This window comes from Bombus bifarius, unplaced genomic scaffold (assembly GCF_011952205.1).
Source record: "Bombus bifarius isolate JDL3187 unplaced genomic scaffold, Bbif_JDL3187 scf7180000009200, whole genome shotgun sequence".
NCBI lineage: Eukaryota > Metazoa > Arthropoda > Insecta > Hymenoptera > Apidae > Bombus > Bombus bifarius.
The window spans coordinates 1,906,167-1,922,826 of NW_022884965.1; the positions used below are offsets into that span (position 1 = coordinate 1,906,167).

The 16,660-nt window shown below is 38.0% G+C and overlaps 1 protein-coding gene across 3 annotated transcripts in view; it reads right to left on the reverse strand.

Moving 5' to 3' along the window:
- The window catches only part of LOC117214510 (bifunctional heparan sulfate N-deacetylase/N-sulfotransferase), a 366,996-nt gene that overhangs the window by 81,061 nt on the left and 269,275 nt on the right, over positions 1-16,660 (reverse strand). For all 3 annotated transcript variants that reach the window (XM_033460676.1, XM_033460673.1, XM_033460674.1), the window contains one exon: positions 14,242-15,832. In XM_033460676.1, coding sequence (XP_033316567.1) covers positions 14,242-14,414 — 173 coding nt within the window. In that variant the 5' untranslated portion in view covers positions 14,415-15,832. The remainder of the gene's footprint in view (positions 1-14,241; positions 15,833-16,660) is intronic.

Genomic DNA, 16,660 nt, shown 5'->3' on the forward strand with positions numbered 1-16,660 from the left:
TAAGTCTAATGTATTATCGCTATAAAATTGATAAATTTAAATATTTATATATCTTTATTATTATATATATTTTCAATTAAAAACCTACCCTACCGATAGCAAATCAGAATAGAAACAAAATATGCAAGCGCAAGAACCAGCGAGACTACTAAACGTCGTTTAAGTAGAATAAGATTACGATGCCAGACAATTATTCTACAAAACGTCGATGTTTTCGAACGAATATTTCCAAGAAAGATATTTCCAAAGATATACTTGGAAAGATTAAAGTTGGTGAAATTTCAACGGTATATAGACTCTTATGGATTATCCGATGTTATAGAAGATTGACGCTACAATCTACAACATTGTGACGTCGATATTTTGGTAGGATACTTTATATAATATCTATAGGAAACTATAGCTCGTCGAACTCGATGAACGGTACTTTGTGAACTTTGTGTTCCATCAACTATTATCTATGGATTGTCTGACGTTGTAGAAGATTGACGCCGTAGTGTACTCTGCCGTAAGTTATGTCAATCTTTTGGAAGTATATCTCTTTCGTACGAAACACTATGCTTCGTTAAAGTCAATGGAGAATAAGGAACAGAATTTTCGAAACTCAGTATTATGAACTCTTAACGATCATTCGATGCTATAGAAAATTGCTGCGATATAGAAGATTCATATTTAAAAAGGAAAGAAAAAAAAATTGAAATAATCGACGATCATCATTAATCGATTTCGATTCGAAACAAGAATATATCTTTTTAAATTAAATTAATTTCTAATTTTGGCTATCCGCTAAATAATTTACCTGTATGCGCTGTATTTACTTTATCGCAGAATGTTAATTATTATAGGAAATAGAAATGAAAAATTCTCGATTCATCGAAATCAATTAAACACAGATGAATTACTTCTCATTCTTTCGTTAATTGCCACCATGTAATATCAAGGTATTATTTACGCATGACTTATAGATTCATTATGATACTATAGTTTTAATTAACGGGATAATAAATAGTGAATTTAGAAACTAGCGAGTGCAACTAGAAACAAGATAAAGTTAGATAGATCAGTGACATGGGCCAAGTTTTAATGGATTTAGGCACGAAGGATCTGAATCTCGATGCGTGACGGATTTAGAAACGAAACTCTAATTCCATTATAGTTTCGTACTGATGCCATGAGTTCAAAGAGTCGCCGAATTAGAGACCAACTGATATCTGCGATTTAGATTACCCTTCTAAAAGCTCTCGGAGATTGAGAGCCCTTTGATCTTCGGTTTTAATGGAATTAGATCAAAGATTGCCAAGATCCTAAACAGACCTAAATAATCTACGAAATTCAAACACGTCCAAAGCCTCGAATTCAACTTTTTGCAGATGATTAAAAAAATTATCGCATAGAGATTTACCATTTTCTCGAATATTCTAAAATATTCATAAATTATTACGAACAGATATATCCTGAAAATATCCTCGAACTAAATTTTTCATTAATTTTTCTATGAAGATCTTTTCAAATCCAGTCATTCGTCTATCTTATCATTGTCATAGAGCTCGAGGTTTGTTCTTTTGAATTTTTTGCTTCTTCAAGGGCTTAGGGTTTCCAATTTCCAACGTAACGTATCCCTTTCCCAAAATTCTTTCATCAACGGTTGAATCTCTTTCAATCCCTAAGACCGGACCACCAACGAATCTTATCAGCCAGGGCTTTATTAACAGACATTCAACTTCGTCGACCCTGGTGACCGTCCAATTTTTCCACCGATTCATCCGTACTCTTATCACCAGCGTGTTTTACGTTCCAGGCAAAATACCAGACAGTCTTGTGGCGCACAGAATGTCCCTGCATGATGAATTCCTCTTCCTTCGGGGCGAACAGAATTGAAACATTAAAATGGTAAACGATGCTATTACCGAAAAAATAAAAAGATCTTTTTGTGGCAGAAGATTGAAGTATCAATAAAATAAAAGAACTTTCTTTTTACCGACAAACGATTTAAATTTTATGTGAAATACAGTAAAAGGATTATTAGCAGTGAAATAATTTATTTTAACTTTTATTTCTATCGCGAGATAGAATCATCCTGAAATTTCACGGCTATATTTAATATGTGAGAAAATTTTATTGAAATATTTCAATGAGTATTAATGTGTCGAGTGGTACACGGAAAAGGTTCGTGTAGAGCGGAAATCTAGTTTTGGTTTATTTTAAAACAAAATTAACGAAAACACGCTTCCTCATTCAACTAAAAATTTTCACTTCTGTCACTCGCATCGTTTGCCACCCCCTCTATCCCATAAAAGCCATATAAAAAACCATAGTATTGAAATAATAAATAATATATACAAATACCAGAATTTAAAAGACACGTGTATCTCGTTAGTATTAAAACTTCCTACTCTTGCCATTAACATTGTTTAACATTTCAACCCATCTATCGAGGAGACGCCATGTATCTTCTAATTCCACGATGATTTAGTACAGCGTCGTCCTGGACCGTTTTCACGCGATATCCTCGCTGATTCGTCAAAGTCCATACGCTGAAAGCTTTCACGCTCGCGTGGGAAGCTTTGTCGAGGTTCCGGATTCCAGACGAGGGCGTTTTCAATGGAGCCTCTCGTGCAGTGAAGCTTTAGAGCGATATTTGTGGACACAGGTATATCGAGAACTGGTGAAACGCGGGTAGGAAACGAGAATGTTCGTTACACGCTGCGGATAATTCATCGAAGTGCGCCTGGAGGGTTCCCCGTGGATGTATTACTGTCGTTCGCTCGGTAGATGAGCGAAAATCGTGGATTAGCCATAGACAACTTACCCGATGACCCGTAGGTCCGATAATCTCGTGCGATCGCGTGTGTCCACTAGATTTGTAAGGTTTGCTTGCGCTTGTCACGCTATTGATCCAGGGGATTCTTTTTCGAGCCATAAACGGTTTATGATCGACCCTACTGTGCTTCTCGAATTTTCGTACTACAAACTCGTTCTTGTTTCAACGATAAAAGAAAAAACTTCTAATACATTCAACGACTACAAGAAGCATTTCTACATGTTGTATTTATTATATCTAATCAATTAGGTCCAAGTATATTAAATCTCGTGTAATTTAGTAGTACGTCGATGGGGCTACGAAAATTTCTGTGAAATATAGAACATCATAAAAAGAAACGCTTCATTGGAAGATGAAGGCATGTAAAAATATTTTCTGTTGCTACTTTATATATAGAGAGAGACAGAAAGATCGAATTGTACAGAATCAGACTTACACTTTAGATGAATCAAAACGTTCGTGTATTGATCGTCGTGCAGGGCCCGTTGAATTATATGAAATATGCATATAGGTAGTACAAAATAACTGAAAACGCACACGATATCGGCAAACAATTTAGTCCACAAATTTTCTTACTAAACTAATACCACGTTGGAGGCTAGTTAGAAATTTCTACAATTGAGACGTACAATATACGTAGGAATACAAATTAATAGTAAAAACCATAAGTAGGGAAATATTAGACGAACCTCATTTTTGCTAGTTGTATACTTATTTCCAATTCACCCTGTATATCTCATACATAATATTCTCATATAAAATACAGTTCGATCATAAGGCCTCACAATTTCCTTCCATCGTTCGAACAGCTCGTTCACAAGATAGCTATTAATTCTTTCGAGAAGGTTATCTGGTTCCCATGAAGCTGTATTCAGTGTATCGAAGTATGTAGCAACGGCCGTTCCCTTTGTACAGTCTCGTTCCTCGACGATTCGTGTTACACGCGGTATATCTAGCGTAACGGAAATCCTGCACGGTCGTATACATGTTGCCGGGTATATTTACACCGGAATCGATGAGAGTTGCAAGTTAACATCGCAGACCTCTGCTGAGTAGCCTCGTGGACTGGCCTCAGAATTGACAGAATTGGGCTCGCTTCTCACGCAGACCCTCCAAGAGCAACAGGACAATGTTAATGGGCCAGTGATCCGAGAGCACATTGTTCCGCGGCAAACTGATCCAGAAATGCGTCACGTTGCCGACGTTACTGTTACGTGACTGGCGTGTGTCGTTTGCCACAGTCAAATGGACTGCCATCCTGGCACTATCAAAGCTGGATTAACGCGAAACTTTGATAGAATTCCGGATTGAAACGCTCGAATTTGCCGAGGAACGTTCCTAGTCAGTCTTTTGTCTTGGTAGAAGGTTGAAGGATTTTCCAAGTTGGAGGAAATTCGTCGAGTTCATTATGCAGTTTGACAATTTTAGGATTGAGAATAGCGATCAAGTCTGGCTACGCAGGCGCTGGAATCTGAGATTTTTCCTCAATTGTGATTAATTGTTTCACTTTCAAGATGACGTTTCATAAAAAATTTTATTTAATGAATCAAGAGTAAAGAAATTTACAAAAATGTCATATCGTTCATGGAAGTATCACGAACGTGTAGATGGAGAAATAAAATTATGAGCGGTACGAGACACTACTACTCATACAGACTGCCAGACATATTATGGTATGGCTTGTGATATATAACGTGCAATGATATTATATGAATTTTGACTTTTAGATTAGTAGATATCATACAAGGAACAATTATAAAGAATTATCCAACAAAAGATTAAAAATTATATACGAGTGCGAGTAATTAAAAAAATAATTAGTCCTTTCGCTACAGATTTGGTTATCGCAAATACACAAAGGGTAAAGTACCAGGTATAGGAAATGAAAAAGTAGGTGGGAAAGATACCGTAATTTTGCAATCAGTGTTTGAAAGCTGGTGTACAAGAGCATCGGCTTAAGACAGATTAAAGAGAATCAAGATACAAGAGCTTACGAGTTTTAGTCACGAGACTTGAATGTCTTCGAGAACAACTTCGCAATTCACCGCAACGAAATCCCTCTTTTCCTACTTCCAAATTACATCAAACATCTGCAAACAATGAACACCTTCCATTATCTTCCTCTCAACTTCTTACTATCGCTTCAAACATTCACTTGCCCTTCTTAAGTAGAAAAATTGTCCGAATAACTAAATTGTTCAAAACTTTTATAATTTTGTGATATCTCAACTTCCTTCCTTTCTCTTCTGGTAAGGAAATGTCGTTCTTCTTTCTCTGTCGTTCATTTTCAGTAAAATAATTTGCAAATATATTCTTAGTCATAACACGTATCCTGGCTGATCTCCACGCTTGTTCTTGCCCTTTGCATCTTTCTAAATATCTCTCTTTTCTTTGCTACATTTAACTCATAAAAAGCATGGAATACAAAAATATACAATAAAATTACATTCAATATCAAAAGAAATTCTACTTTGCTTAACATAACGATCGTTGCACGTGGTCGTATCTTAGCCTTAAAACAACCTAATCAGTAACCTATCAAATTATCCCACTAAATTACCAAACGACTAAAATTACAATTTCCTATAAATATTAAATAGAAAAATGAAAAATCCTTCGGATAAAGTGCGTCACTTTTGTAAATGCCGTAGACGTTATAAATACTCGGTCTGGAAAGCGTAGTGACGCTGCATGACGGAACGCATCTACTTTTTGCGACCGTTGGCATCGTTAACGAGGCCTGGATCTTCGCGCTTTTCCCCGCTGCGACGCGGAGAAGCGCGCGTGCACACGCGCGAACCAGCTGAAAGTGGATAAAAAGCGAGGCAACGGGGCCAGATATTGCGCGCCGAGCCACGCAGACACGTTTTTCCCTTGAACGTAATTACGGGCCGATTGCGTCTGCGAAACGCGCGCTGGAATGCCAGGGATCGCGAGGAACTCGTGCTGCGACTGGTGAAAAAGGCGGCGATTCCGTGGCTCGATGAATTCCTTCCGAAGAACATGTTAATAGCGGAAAGAAGCCGGAGCAGGGGTGAAGTTCCGCTCGAGTTCCCCGATAGAAGGATCTTTATTCCCTTTGGTGAGCTTCGAGTCACTTGAAGCGAACGATTCAACGGGAATTGGAGCAAGAAAGAATTTGCGTTTCTGCATGTAAGAGGATTTTAAACGGACGTCCTAAGAGTGTACTTCGGAAATACTCTTAATTTTTCGAATCAAACGAAGTCTTTGATTTTTCTAATTGGATTTGGACAGTGCAATGAAAAGTAAATGGATTGTCCAAGGGCAGAGCGACATTTTCTACATTTCGATAAACGTAGTTTAGAATTTTCTTGATTTTCGAGATTGAACGAGTTTTCTTTTACGTTTGATCGGGCGTGCGTGAAGACGGAATTCGGAATTTTCAGTGGTCGTTCGTTTATGGCACGGACAGGTCCATTCCGTTCTTTAGGAAATTCCTCCCCGAGCTGTAAATCTAATGACTCCGAGGTCAGGTAAAAAACCCCTGGAAAGGACCAGCCGGAAAAGCACGATGGACAGACGAAACTCAATGGTTGGTAGGGAGAATCAGCAACGTAGGAGGACAGTTCATCATCAGACATCGTACCGTGCGGGTGAAATACTTCACTCCCAACAAGATCTTATCACCGTCGTGTTCATAACATCAACGTTACTTTCATACAACAAGTGCAAATACAGTGCTAGATTACTTTAACACTCGATCAATTAAACCTCCTCCACCTTGAGCGTTAAGTTATTCGAGGTACGCGATATCGACCGATCGGTTTGACCTGACCGGTTGCTCCTTAGTCGAGAATTGGGGTGAGTATGATTTGTATAGTTGATACATGAATTTATCGAGGAAGAGTATAACGGTAAGGAAACTTTCCTAACTTTGCAGAGTTCGATTCAGAAATGTTCTAATTTCTAGAATTGAATAGAATTACTTTCCATTTGGATCTTGCGTTCGTGTATACAGGCAGATAAAAATAAAATGTATGGGAAAATGAATGTGATGGAATGGTTAATAGACGAGCATGTACAGTATAAGCGCAATGACGAGAGAATTCTTTTAATCCTGCAAAGTGCAGTTTAGAGTTCAATGAACTTTTTGATTCGGCTTCAATCATGTGTCTATAGGAACGTAAAAATAGACCTTTTTTCAAGGGGAAAGCATGATTGAATAGCGGATATGTGAATTTGTGAAGTATAAATGTATAAAGAGAAACAAAAATAAATTACATAAGAGCGAGGATGGATAAATAATTAATCCGTGATGATGTGTCTATAAAGAATAATTTGACAGTTTAAAGAATAACCAAATAAAATGAATTAAACGATTCTAATATAAAAATATGTAATCGTAAGGAGAAATAAATTAATCGACACGTTCATTTGTATTCTGGAAACATTCGTGATTCCTATCTCTGTTATTAGAAATTATTAACGGTGTTATTACATACGGATGAGATATCGACCCGTTTCTCCTATCTGCTGCGATTATTCTTCGTGCGAAAGATACACAATAGCTACACTGCTCCGCAGGATATTAGACTACTGGAGGAACAAACATACCGAAATTTGCAGAACTTGGAGAATTATGTTTGTCCGGAAAGTATCGTTTCTATCCGGTTTCAAACTGTTGCCCTTGTCATATTGAGAGTATTCGATATTTCAGTCGAACGATACTTTGTCAACTTGCTCGTTTTTTTCAATTGCAGTTCTCCCATAGAGAATTGTATTTTTAAACGAAAATAACTGATCGATGTAGTCGGTAATATCATAAATTCGTTCAACTTTTACAGTTACTATATAAACGAAGAAAATGGAACGAATATATGTGACTAGTGACATATTAGTGGAACACATCGTCTCAGTATCGTATTCAAATGAATGCAATTATTATTGGATTGAAGTACCTACATATAAGGTATTTTAAAATTCTTATTTTTTAAATCTAAAATTCTTCTGGTCTCACGTAATGGAATAAAATTAGTAATTAAATGAAAATATTGAAATTTTTCGTATACATAAAATTTAATAAAGAGATCCACCTATTATCTCGCTAACCCGTGAAATTCTTGGGATTTATTCGAGTGTATTATATGAATTTTAATTATCCATAAGCTCAAGTGAGTCATGTACTTAACACGATTCGTCCCTTTGTTCAAGAATAATCAAAGCTAATCACTTAAATCTAATTTTGACTCTCTTAACACTAGAACCGACCTGCAATGTATACCTAACTATAGTATGCACATAGATGATTATAATTAACTTGTTAACCAGGTCATCCCTCACCTAGAAACTTTTATAATTACGAGCTTGATAGTTAATAAAGGCAAATCAATCTTACTCCTTTAGCCCTTCTAAGTATAAATATGCTTCCTTAACCTCCTAACCTTAAAATTGAAATGATACAATGGTTCTATTTTAATAAAAATCGACATCAATTTCGTTCAAGGTAATCTATTTATGGATCTCTTTACATTTTGATGCAACGTTTTATTCCCGTTAAAAGTCAGTTGCGTCGAACTTAATAGGACTGAAATCCATCCATTCTAAATTGATTTGTCTTCGTTAATTTTTCGTTTCATTATTATAAAAAATTCTGATTAAGGTAGTAATTACAGAAACAAAAGGTCTGGTAAGGTCTTCGAGGTTTCTACTGTTCAACGTTTCAACGTTCAGCGGTTCCTTCTAAACGCGCGATGTGTTATCAGGAACGTATCAAGATTAGAACAATTACGCAATGTTAAAAATCGTAGAAATAAAAAAGTTCGAAGAAATGTTCGGTAATTCCCGTGTTGGACGTTTCAACAGATCTCTGTGCAGTGTGTCTCGGGGGAAAAAAGTAGAAATAGTGCAATTAATTTTAGAAATTTAAAAAACCAACAATTGGAAAAAATATCTTTCCTAACTCTAGGTAGCGTTAAATAGTTGCCTGTGAACAGAGTGTCATCGGAAACGTATTAGAAAATGAGGGCGCGCGCACGCATATCGAAAGCGATACATTATTCATCGCGGTTGTTCGCCAAGTTTGATTATTCCGAACATCCGTCTTGTCAAGGTAATATCGAGTTGTGTAAACTTGGAGCATAAATGTCGGTCGGAGCACACCGAAATATTCAACTTTTCCAAGTTTCGCGCACCGCAGCGTCCTGTACGCAATGTATTCGCTCGCGAGGCACCATATTGTAAAGCCGCTGTTGCGGTTTCGTCGAACGAAATTAATGGGCTTTCTCCATCTCGCGTGAATTCGTGGATGAACTTCATCGAAACTCCAGTTCCAAGACTGTTCTCGCCGCTTTGTTAAAACTTTCGATAGAACGCAATATATAGCTCTTTAACGATTCTCTATCAACTATCAACTATAGGAGGTCGCGAATGACGCATGATCGTGATTCATGATTTAATAATTTTGCTTTGTCAGTTAGAAATGTTTCATGACGTGCGTATACATCGTTAAGCCATCGAATTAAATGATAAAAACTTGAAAACTTTTCCCTGAGATATATTATGATGCTTGGTATAATTTGGCAAGTTAATATAATAATACATGTGATAAGTTATGATAACTCTCTCACAGTACAGATATATTGTAATATAATATTGAAATGTAAGACTTGGTACACATGTAAGCTAGAAAATTTACATTGGAAACACTGCAACATAGATATAAGTAACAAGTTAAAAAGCGAACGAAATCTTCTAAACGTTGCACTTATGCCAATAAGGATTGTCCTAGGCTTTGAATCTTATTACAATAAATAATATACGTACGTACATTAATCTATTCAGATTGATAAATTATACTCTCCATTTCGTAAACGAAGAAACTTTCAATGTCATATTAAATTCGTATGAAACAATTTTTGAAAATTGAACAACAGTGGCGAAATACAATTTTAAAGATACAGGAGACCTTCTGACCTACGTTCGCAACCGCGCGGAATTCAACGATCACAAGTATCGTGAAAGATTGCACGAGAGCGACAATGAAATATGACCAAAATATCAATGTCAAAAGAAAATTGGTCTATTCACAGATCTGGTGACTGGACGTTTCCAATTTTCTTCGAATTGCCGGCTCGGCAGCAAGATGCGTCACGCGTCGTGTCGCAGAAGAAGACGCGACGACATGCGTCTGTGGCTTAGCGCCGACGTAAGGGAACTGTCGAGAGGAGAAGCTTGAATTGGCGCTGATTGGGCGTGCGACAAACATCCGGCCGCATTTCGCGTCCCACGACCGAGAATGCGCTTGCACTCTTCTTGGTGCATGGCATCTGCTGCAGAAGCATCTTCTAATCCTGTATCTTTCATCACCTTCTTCAACTTTGAGCGAAAGTGTCGCGTGGGTATCGAAACAAAGACTAATGGGCTATACCACTCCAAAAAAAAGAAAAAACAAGAAGTTGTCGAGAAAAAGTCAGCCTTAAAATTTTCTCACAGTATCCAAATAATAGACGTTCCATTGACAGAGTGTGACAGATGTTTGCAGGAGTTTATAGCAGATATTTAACAGATTTTTTAAAAGCTTACAAAATATAAATTCGTTGAATCAACCTTAAAAAACTGTGGAAAGATATGTTCCTTAACAAATGTTAGGTGCTTAAGATTAGGTGTTTAAATTGAAATATTTAAAAAATATTAAGACTGAGATATTTTAAAAATATCGCAACTGAGGTATTTCAGACTATAAAGTAACAGAAAGTTCTACGATAAAACAGGTCTGTATCGTACCAATCGTTATTCTCTATTCGTATACGCAGTAATTACACTGTTCCTCTTTTAAGTAAAATATTACAGTCGAATTAATTGGTAGGTACCACGTGTAAGGTTTCGACGATATTCAGGCAAATCGGAGGATTTCGAGCAAGCGTGATTCGGAATATTGCACCGCTCGAGGCTGCAAAGGGCTGGAACGCAATACGGACAGATTCGTAGCCTGGCCACATCGATGCGAAATTACATGTCAATGTCCACGCGAGAGTATTAGGTTTCGTGATTGACGACGGTTTACTCCGAACCTACAATTGCTTGCAGAACGGTCATAGGTTATCTATTAAGATTGATCCGTGTCGAGGCAAAGCACTATATCAATTAACCGAAAGGCGTGTTCATCCGGCGGCTGGATCAGCCGAAGGCGATCAATCGCGATCTCAAGATATCGATCGACCTGATCGACCAACGATCCAATTTAATCCGTTACGCTCTAGATATTCAGCCTTGGAATTTGTTACTGTTGTGCGAAGTAGAACGACGTTCTTAACATTGAAAAATTACATAGAGTTCCTCTTGCCGTTCAAATTACACGGAACATTCTAAAATTGAACCTATTTAACTCTTTTAGAAACTTGTAGTGCAAGCTTTGAATCAACCAGTAATTTGGACGAATTGCTATTTAAACACGTATTCTTAGAATTTGTCAGTGTTTTCGAAAGCGGAATAAAATTAGCGTTACGGATAAGTCGACCATTATTTGCAATAACGTAACGACGAAGATATTAGGTCGTCCGAAAAGTTTCTTTCGTTTTATAAAGAAATAGTGAATGCACGACATTTTCCGTTTTATATTATTTTATCGAACTACGTATGATCCATTTTGTTCTATCGAGATGAAGATTACAACGTTCGACAGATTAGGTTTCATGTTTGTATAAAGATGCGTTGTTGTAAAAGACGGGTCTGTAAAAGAAAGACACTTTTTGGACAACCTGATGTAATACGAAGTTATGAAACCTTGTAAAAAGAAGAATCGAAACTACGATTTCTGTCATAAATATGATCCCACGTTAGAAACCAAGATTTAGGAAATCCACTTAAATTCGAGCTAAAAAGAATTACAAATTGTATTGTTAAATTAAAAACTAGAGATCTTACTCGTCACTTTACAGATCTACCTGCAAATTAGTCAAATAACCATACACGTCGACTCTCTTAAAGCGTGTATCGCGAAAAACTCATGGCACGAAATTCTAGCGATTGCCAACAGCGTACTTCATAAATGGAAACAGAAGGAACACGATCGTTTGCGAATACTACCGGACGCGTAATTAACTTTAAAGGCTGGTCAGAGGAGAGTCTGGCTCGTCGCATACTATATTACCGCGCAATTAAGATATAGGTCCCCAAGGAAACCCAGGAGTCAAGCAACTGCCAGCAACAATTTGGTGGTACGTAATTACGCCACCACGAAATAACGCGGGATTTCCAGAGAGCTCTTTGTCTCTTTCTCTCCCCCCCTCTCTCCCTTGTTCTGTTATTAGAGGGTTTGCAATCGCGGGGCCATTGCCTTCAGGTTATCCGAACCTAAATTGGGTCCATATCGAGCCGAGACGAATAGTTCGGCCCGTAGGGTTATTCGTCTTGTCGAATTAACCGTGCAACTAGCCGGTAGAGTCCGAGAGCCGTGGCGATCGTTTGCCAAGATTGAGGAAAATTGAGGATGAACAGGCCACCGATTTTGGGATTACAAGATTCATGGGAGGTGATAGAGTGTACAGAAGGCGATTTCGAATCGGCAGAACAGATTTTAGGAAGATTCATGGCTCCAAGTAGAAATTCAACATTTTGAGCTTTCTCTCGATTTGCAATTTTGTTACGGTCAAAATTAATGAACAATCGGCAAGGCAAGATTTTACGAAGATTCATGACTTGAACTGGGGAAGTGAATACTTTGTGCCTTCTGTTGGTTTAGAATCTTGTTATGAACGAAGTTTGTGAAATGTTGGGAAATTTCGTAGTTTGTTGTTAGAATTCAATATGTCATATTTTCTGTTGGAATTGTCTTGTTGGTAGAATAAAAATTTAGAGAAATGAAAAGAGCAACGGGGCACGGGATTTCGTGAAATACTACGAAAAGTATGCAAAATTCGTTGTGGATGATAAATTATGTGGAAGGTGGTTGATAAAATGGAAGATCGATCGAACAATTGCAAGAACAATTCTATACAATCTCAAACTTCCGATCATTTCTTAAATCCTAAACGTCATCAATCAAAAGTAAGCTTTGCAGTAGCAACGTTCTTAAATTTAATTCGAAATTATCCCCAGTAAGATAACAAGCACGCGACAAGAACTTCAAAGAGCTTCAAACTCGCAATCAGCTGATCGCTGGCCGAGATATTTGATTACGTATCAAAGGAATAAATCGTTCCCGGGTGTTTAGCGAGAATCTTTGTCACGTTTCCCATTCATTACACATAATAGTACGTTTCGTGTGTGGCAAATACAATTTATCGCTCATGGTCATGAAATTCTACGGCCAGATTAACCGATCCTGATATTCCTGATACTTTTACGTCGACGATTCCCTCTTTCATTTAGGTTTACACAACAGAAAATATATGAAAAATGGTATAATTATAATAGAATAATGTTAAAAGTACGACAAAACGATGGTACCGCAAACGATGTAACCGCATAACGAAGTTGAAACTGTGGATCGTATAAATTATATTCGACAAATCGCCGTTGGAACGTAAATGATCAATTAATATTCGCGTTTTCAACTTGTTATAGTTTAAACATAAATCTATTATCAGGAAACATTCGGTACAATCAATGTGTTTTTACGAAGAAAATGTAAGGACATATTTGTTCACTTTTTAAAAAGTTTCACGTGTTTTTGAATTAATAAATCTATCAAAAGCTTTAATTATCAGAGTTGCCGTGCCAATGTTTTTCCGACTCGAAAAATGAATTTTAATTCATCGAGTTTCCAATAGCTTTTAATAAACGCGTATGAGCGTTAACATATCGGGCAGAATTATACTTCAACTAACGAATTTTGTTCAAAAGTATGTAAAACAAGCAGCGTACCATATTATTCTGCAATTTCCAATTTTCTATATGAGGAAAAAAAACCGCTAAATTGCAATCAGCTCGACAATCGGTCGTTTATTTTCCTCTAGTCAAATAAAATATTCCGCGTCCCTTAAGTCTCGATCTAAAAATTGCCTTAATGAATATTTTCTATGAACACATTTCGCTCTGTTCGCGTAAGCATATCTTTCGTACGTTACTAATTATGCTCCATTATTCATCAAACAGCGAGTGTGCGTTAGTGTATTATGTAACTAAAAATAACATAGATAATTAAAGAAACAATTGACATTTTAACCTCGAAGATATATTTTTATATGTTTTAACCCTAAAAGAAGTTTCCACGATTTCAAAAGAAAACACACAATTTTCTCAAACTTCTTAGAATCGTAGGATTTAGTTTGCAAGAGCTAAATAATTGACCACGTTTTTCATAGCAGAATATCCAAAATAGCAGTATCCAAAGCAGTATCCAAAATAAAATTACGTTAATTAACAAACGCGACGCCGATGCGCTACCACGTGTGTTCATTTAAAAAACGACTGTATATTTCACGCGAAGCATAAATCGTTGGAAAATTTGATAATCTCACCTGGACAGCGGGCTGCTGATGATGTAATGCGTGTAGTAAAATATACTGGCGACGGAGACGAGCAACAGCGCCGCGACGCATCGTTTCACCGTGGCCTGCTTGACGACGCAGCGCGGACCGACGGCGCTTAATAAAGGAACGCCAGCCTCGACCGCGGAAATCTTCATCACCATCGTCTCATCCGACGAGGTAACGGTTTGTCTCTCAGATTAGTCCTGGATCGTTCTACTCAGCTCGTGGAGACGTAAAACGGACCGTGAACACGCCGAATCGTGGTCGCAGCCGCGCCGACAGTCCCTGACTTCCGGAAACAAGGATATCCTTTTCTTTCGCTGGGCATCGGCTCTGCTCATAGTCGTCCACGCTCTTTCTCGCCGATATCTCTTGAATATCTTGCCTCGAGAGGATCGAATCTGTCTGCGAGAGCCACTCGAAACCTCGATCGAATACGCTTCGTCGAAGATCAACGTGGAACCAATCCGGTCTTCAAACACGATCTCGAATTTTCGAGAATTGTCCAGCTAAAATCGAGGATCTTTTGGAAAGAGGAATCACCGATCGATAAATCGAAAGTTTCCTTTGTCTTTTCTTCGTTTCAGAAAGAATTTACTCCGCGTTTCCCGCGTAACGCAATATTTATTAACGATCGAAAATACGAATAAAGTTCCGGCCTTTCGTTATTCTTCGTTCTTCCTTTTTTTATCTTATTTTCTTTCTTTTCTTTTTTTCTTTTTGAGGGTTGCGTCAGCTCGAAGCTAGAACCTCAGTTCGTGAGCGATGGGTCCAGGATCGAATCCGACCCGTGCTTTAAAAAACATCGATGATAGCTCAAGGATAAGGAACAGATCGCCACTTGTTGCGTTTCCACGACGGCAGCACGATCACCATTTTGCGAGCAGCACGGGGTCGCGCCGTCCATCGCAGTCGTTTTTAACCCATTTGGCTAAGGTTCCCTCCGATGGATCCACTCTTCTTGGTTTCTCAGCGATCTGTGCCTCGGATCCTCGACATTCTTCTCATCTGCGTATCGACGAATTTTCTCGATATTGTTCGTTCGAGACCATATCGCGACTTTCGTCGGACGATTATCGTGAAATACGGCTCTGCGCTACTAAGAAGAATACCTTAGATGAACGTGAGAGGATCTCCAAAGTCCAGAAAGTCCAAGTGAAACCGTGTTGGAAATTCTTCAGACGGCACGGCTGGAACGTTGGTGAAATTCGGCCTCAGCTTCTAGCTTCGGTTGTATGGTTAACTGATTTCACGGTACCGCCATTTGTTACAGCGTACGACTGCTTCAAGATATCTTTTGTCTCGTAGACGCGCGTGCAAAGCTATTCACTCGTAAATTTTCGAGACCTTCTTGCTCTTCTAGCTTCTGTGCTTGTCTCCACCCTGTTCTTAACGTGTGTCGTGCACGTCGTTCCTTTCTTTCCTGGTCTCCGAGGTGGCCCAACCCTCTTTCTACCTGTCAATTAGGGACGATGGAAAGCTACGATGCTCCCCAGATGGAACGATTTTCGAGCGTTACCCCATCGCCTTTATCGATCTCGTTCGTGCTACGTTCCTGGCTTCCCTTGTTTCGCTCCTTCTGCAACAGTCAACGTGGAATGTCCATTGAACGAACGATGAACAACAAACGGGACGATTATGCTTCTCTATTGGAAGTTGAAGGATCGATTCCCAATGCTCGAAGGATATTCTTGTAGAAGGGATGGTGAGAAGGAAGGTGAAGATTTTGAGAATTGCATCGTTTGGGAACAAATCGATACTGGGATGATTGGGTAGGTCAATTGGTGTTTTATACGAAACAACCGTATCGCGATTTGTACGGGAATTTCTCAGAAGCGAAATTGATCAACTTTACTTTTTATAGACTTCTCAGTTTCTCAGAACTGAAAGTATTTATATCCAAAAGTTACATAAATAATGGTAAATTGCAGGAAACTTTGGAACAATCGTAATATTCGACGATTGCTATTCTGGAGTTAATCAGCACAGCTTCTAAGTAATTTATGTAAAACAACGTATACGCAGTGGTGGATAGAAGAGAGTTTAAAGGACGAGCAGTATAAAAAGCACCACAACTGTAGAAAAAAAGTTACAATTGCAAAAAGCTTGGTACAATAAAGTCACCATTAATGTATTGTGGTTGTTGTACACAACGATGAATTTTAAACTTTTTTTTGTCCGCCACTATATAACAGATAAACGCATGGTATGGGACATAAAAAACGTTCCAGTACGATTATTTGTTTAAACAGGTCTAAGAATAAATATCATAAGGAATCGCGAGAAAATTTCACGGTGGATATCCGTAATCGAAAGTAATTTTCAAAAGAGATTTTATAAAACTCTGTCCATAGCGTCGCTACAAAAGCGTAAAGAATTAAACAAACTTCAAATCAGTGAAATAATA